This window comes from Alligator sinensis, unplaced genomic scaffold, assembly GCF_000455745.1.
Source record: "Alligator sinensis unplaced genomic scaffold, ASM45574v1 scaffold1065_1, whole genome shotgun sequence".
NCBI classification, from domain to species: domain Eukaryota; kingdom Metazoa; phylum Chordata; order Crocodylia; family Alligatoridae; genus Alligator; species Alligator sinensis.
This window is the reverse complement of record NW_005842812.1, coordinates 587,902-592,082: the sequence shown is the minus strand read 5'-3', so window position 1 is coordinate 592,082 and position 4,181 is coordinate 587,902. Positions and strand designations below refer to the sequence as shown.

The 4,181-nt window shown below is 67.6% G+C and overlaps 1 protein-coding gene across 1 annotated transcript; it reads right to left on the bottom strand.

Moving 5' to 3' along the window:
* Positions 1–2,422: 2,422 nt before the first annotated feature.
* On the bottom strand, positions 2,423–4,179 carry SPRYD4 (SPRY domain containing 4; the record flags this gene model as incomplete). The annotated part of the gene is made up of 2 exons (XM_025191375.1): positions 2,423–3,816; positions 4,017–4,179. Coding segments are annotated over 2 exons (951 nt in total), but the record flags the coding sequence as incomplete, so codon positions are not given.
* Positions 4,180–4,181: the final 2 nt, after the last annotated feature.

The following is a 4,181-nucleotide window of genomic DNA, read 5'->3' as shown; positions in this document are numbered from 1 at the left end:
TCAGGTGATTTAGGAGTGGGGGGAGTCAAAGTGCCAGCTGGATGGGGGGGCCTATGCAGTGTCCCCTTGATTTCCAAGTTGGCGCCTGAGGGGGGCACCTGGTGGGGGAGGAGAGATGGGGAAAGACACATCTAGGTGCCCCTCCACTGCTTGGTCTCCCATCCAATATCGGACCCTGGGGGAGCCTGCTGAGCTTCGGAGATGTGCTGTGGCCCCTGAGGGAACTGCAGGGGGCGACCCCCAGTGGCACCCCTGGGAGAGGCAGCAGGGGCAAGGACTTTGCCCCTCTGGCTGGCATTGGCTCCCACTGGGCCTCAGGCCTGGGGGCAGCATCTCCCTGGAGGCAGTAAACCCCCTCCCCCCCAGACAGGGCAGGGCGGGGGGCAGTAAGTGGGACCCCTGCCCCTTTTGGGGGGCAAAATGCAGGGGGCTGCTGTCCAGAGCAGGACACCCCCCCCCGCCATCCCCACCCAACCAGCCTCTAAGAGGGGAAACTGAGGCATGGGGCCAAGATCACCCCCCTTCCTCCTCCTCCTCCCCCTGCTTGCACAGATGCCCCCTCCAGCAGGAGGCTCCATCCCAGGCCGGCAGGGCCTGGAGTCCAGGCCGGGCTTTGTGGGGGGCCGGGCCAGGTGAGCCCCCGCAGGCTTCAGGTAGAGGCTCCACCCCTGGGCCCAGCCCAGAGGAAAACCCAGCCCGGATCCCTCTGCCCCATTCAGGGACTGAACGGGGCAGGAGCTGGGGGGCTTTGGAGGGCGGGGCAGCGCTGCACAGTGTATGCAAATATATGTAAATCAGGCCACGCCCCTCCTGCTCGGTTCACTCTAGCTTCTAGCTCCAAGGCCAAGTTCCCTGGAGAGGGGGGCCTCACCCCTGGCCCCCTCCCAGCCAGGGGGACAAGGGGCAAAGCTGGGGGCAGGTGGGGGGCTGTGCAGGGGACCCAGGGGGCAGGAAGCAGCTGCCCCTGCTCCCCCCTTCCCAGGAGCTTCCAGATACTTTGCAAATTCCTGGCATAGCTCAGGCCCAGCAGCTGCTTGGGGCGGGGGGGCTACTCTGGGCCAGCCTGGGGAGGGGGCCGTGCAGATGGGCTGGGGCTCAGCCAGGCCCTGGCTGCCGCAAGGGGGGACACTGCCCTGGTGCCCCCTCCAACCACCTCTGGGAGCTGCGCTCAGGGGCCCCAGCTGCCAGGCACATCTTTGGGTGCGGGGGAAGCAACCCAGCAGGGGTCCCAGGGCTCTGGCAGGGCAGGAGTTAACCTCTCCATACCCCCCCACCCCAGCACCTTTTGAGTTGGGGAGTGGGGGCATGTACACGCGTGTGCATAGGCCCAGGCAAGGCTCGCAGCCTGAGTCCACTCTGGCCAGGATCCGGCCCGGGGCTTCCCTGCTGCCGGCCCAGGTGCAGGATCCAGCCCTGCCCACCCCTGGGAGGGTGGTGCAGTGGGTAGAGCAGTGGGGAGCAGGGGGACTGGGAGGCAGGACTCCTAGGTTCAACCTTCACTCCCTGCCAACACTGCCCTCGGCCTGCCCCCGTGCCCCAGCCAGCAGGGCTCCGGGGGTGCACATACCCTGCTGCAGGGGTCCCAAGGGACCGGCGCAACCCCTCCTAGGCCTCCACCCTGGTCCCATCCATCGCGGGGACTGGCAGGGTACCAGAGAGGGGAGAAGCACCTGGAGGACATGCATTTACCTCCCCTGGCCCCAGCGCAAAGGGTGGGGGCTGTCCCTTGAGTGTCCCCTGGGGAAGGGGGGCAGCTTTCTCCAGGCCTGGGGTCTCCCCCCACTTCACAAGCCGCTGGGGACCTGCCCAGAGGCCTCCTGCAGCATGGAGTTCCCAAGTGATCAGTGTGCAGGAAGGGAAACTGAGGCAGGATGGGGGCAGGACCTGGCAGGTGGCTGCAGACATTGGTGCAAAGCCGGGACCCTCAACCCCCGCAGGCAGATGAGGTGCTGGCTCGGTCTGGCCCCCATGAGACAGCCCAGGGGGGCAGGGACTGGCAGCCCCAATGTGCATGTGCACACACCTGCACTGATGCACACGCATTCACACGCAGGCTCCAGCCCCAGGGAGCGGCCCATTAGGGCTAGGGAGTCCTGCCACCCCCCCCTCCCCACAGGGAGAAGGGGCGGGTCTTCTCCCATCCACCTCCCATTGGCTCCTCTGCCTCCCCTTCTACTTGCAGATTGGCTAGTGTGTGCCCCATCACTCCTTTAAAGGGGCCAGCACCCCCCTAATCCAGCCGCACAGCTGCCCAGGCCCGCCCTAGGACAGGCTGTTAGCACAGAGCAGGCACTAGGGGCACCACGCTCTGCCCACTAGGCCAGGCCACCCCCTGCACCCCGGCCCCCCCCATGTGACAACTGCAGCCCTCAGGCTCCAGTCCAGCAGCAGGTCATGGGGAGCAGGCTACACCCCCAGACTCACCCGACTGGGATCCCCTACCCTACGACCACGCCCTTCCCCTATGGCGCGGGAACATAGGGGCAAACGCCAGGCAGGGAGTCACATGCCTGGTTTATTGCAAATGCAGCCCCAAGCACCCAGCAAGGGCTGAGCCGGGCACAGAGCACAGGGGACGGGAACCCTGGGGGGGCACAAAGGCCCAAGGTCCCCCCTGCCCCCGAGAGGAGCGAGCTGGGAGAAAGGGGCCGAGACGCCCAGCTCCCCCACCCATGTCCAGTCCTGGCAGCCGGTGCGTTGTTGGGGGGCTCCCACTGAAGGGACCGTGGGTAAAGTGCTTGTGAGATGCCCCATGCCAGTCTGGCAGGGCACTGATGCCCAACCCCCTGCTCCCCCCACACCAGGAGGGGGCAACAGCTTCCCCTGAACCCAGGGCAGGGCAGGCATTTGGCGCTAGCTGTAAACAGGCTGGCACAGAGGATCTGAGGATGCCACGGTGGGTGGAGGAGGGACTGGGAGTGGCACAGAGCTGCCCAGGGCAGACAGCAAGGCCATGTCCGGCTGGCAAAGCCCTGGCCTGGCTGGGGCGACACCCCCAGGGCAGAAGTCCAGGCTCCCAGGGCCACAGCTAGTCGCCCGTCAGGTCCTCAGGCACATTGAGCCCAGAGTGCGTGAGGAGCTCGCCGTCCCAGAGGGCAAAGGCGGGCACCACGGGGCTCCGGAAGTCGGCCGACAGCGTGTGGAGGCGTCGGCGCCAGCCCGCGTCCACCAGGCTGAGGTGCCCAGCATCATAGTCCAGCAGCAGCCCCACGCGCTCAGGCTGCCCCACGCTGGGCAGCGGCATGGCCTCGCCGCCCACGAAGGCCTGCCAGCGGCGCTGGGCGAAGGCGAATACCCAGGACCGCTCGTCGGTGCCGATGCAGCCGTCCCGCGACACGTCCACGTCGGCCACGCCGAGGCGGAACTGCTGCGACCGCTTCACCGTCACCTCCCAGTAGTGGCGCCCGGCATCCACGGCCGTGTCGCCAAGCACCACGGCCCAGTCCCGGAAGCGCTCAGGGTTGCGGGGCCGGGGCGCCTTGGTGGGGTCAATGCCCACCCCGCGGTACACGGCGCCCGTGTCCCGCTTGAACAGGTCCAGGGTGCTGTGCGCCGTGCGCTCGTCCAGCTTGAAGGTGATGTCTGCAATGGGGGAGGGGGGCGTTAGGAATGGAGCCCGTGGCGTGGGCACTACTGCATGTCGTGGGGCATGGGCCCTGCCGGCTTGGCACCTGAGAGCGGGTCGCAGCTGGATGTGTACGGGTGGGAGCCAAGGGCTTGTGGGGGGTGGGGTGGGAAGGACAGTGCCGTGGCCCGGAGCCACGCCAAGACCAAGGTCGTGCCAGCAAGTGAACACGGAGGGCAGGGACAGGGCAGATGGGCGGACAATGAAAAGGGGCCCTGCCAGGCTGGGGGGGCACCCTGCCAAGCCCCCCAGGCAAAGGGGCAGGGGGCCACACAACAGCCCCCCCAGGGGCCATATCCCACAGGGGTGGGAAGGACAGTGCCGTGGCCCGGAGCCACGCCAAGACCAAGGTCGTGCCAGCAAGTGAACACGGAGGGCAGGGACAGGGCAGATGGGCGGACAATGAAAAGGGGCCCTGCCAGGCTGGGGGGGCACCCTGCCAAGCCCCCCAGGCAAAGGGGCAGGGGGCCACACAACAGCCCCCCCAGGGGCCATATCCCACAGGGGCACAAGCAGCACCCCCATGGGGCAATATCAGCCCCCAGGCCCCGCCCCC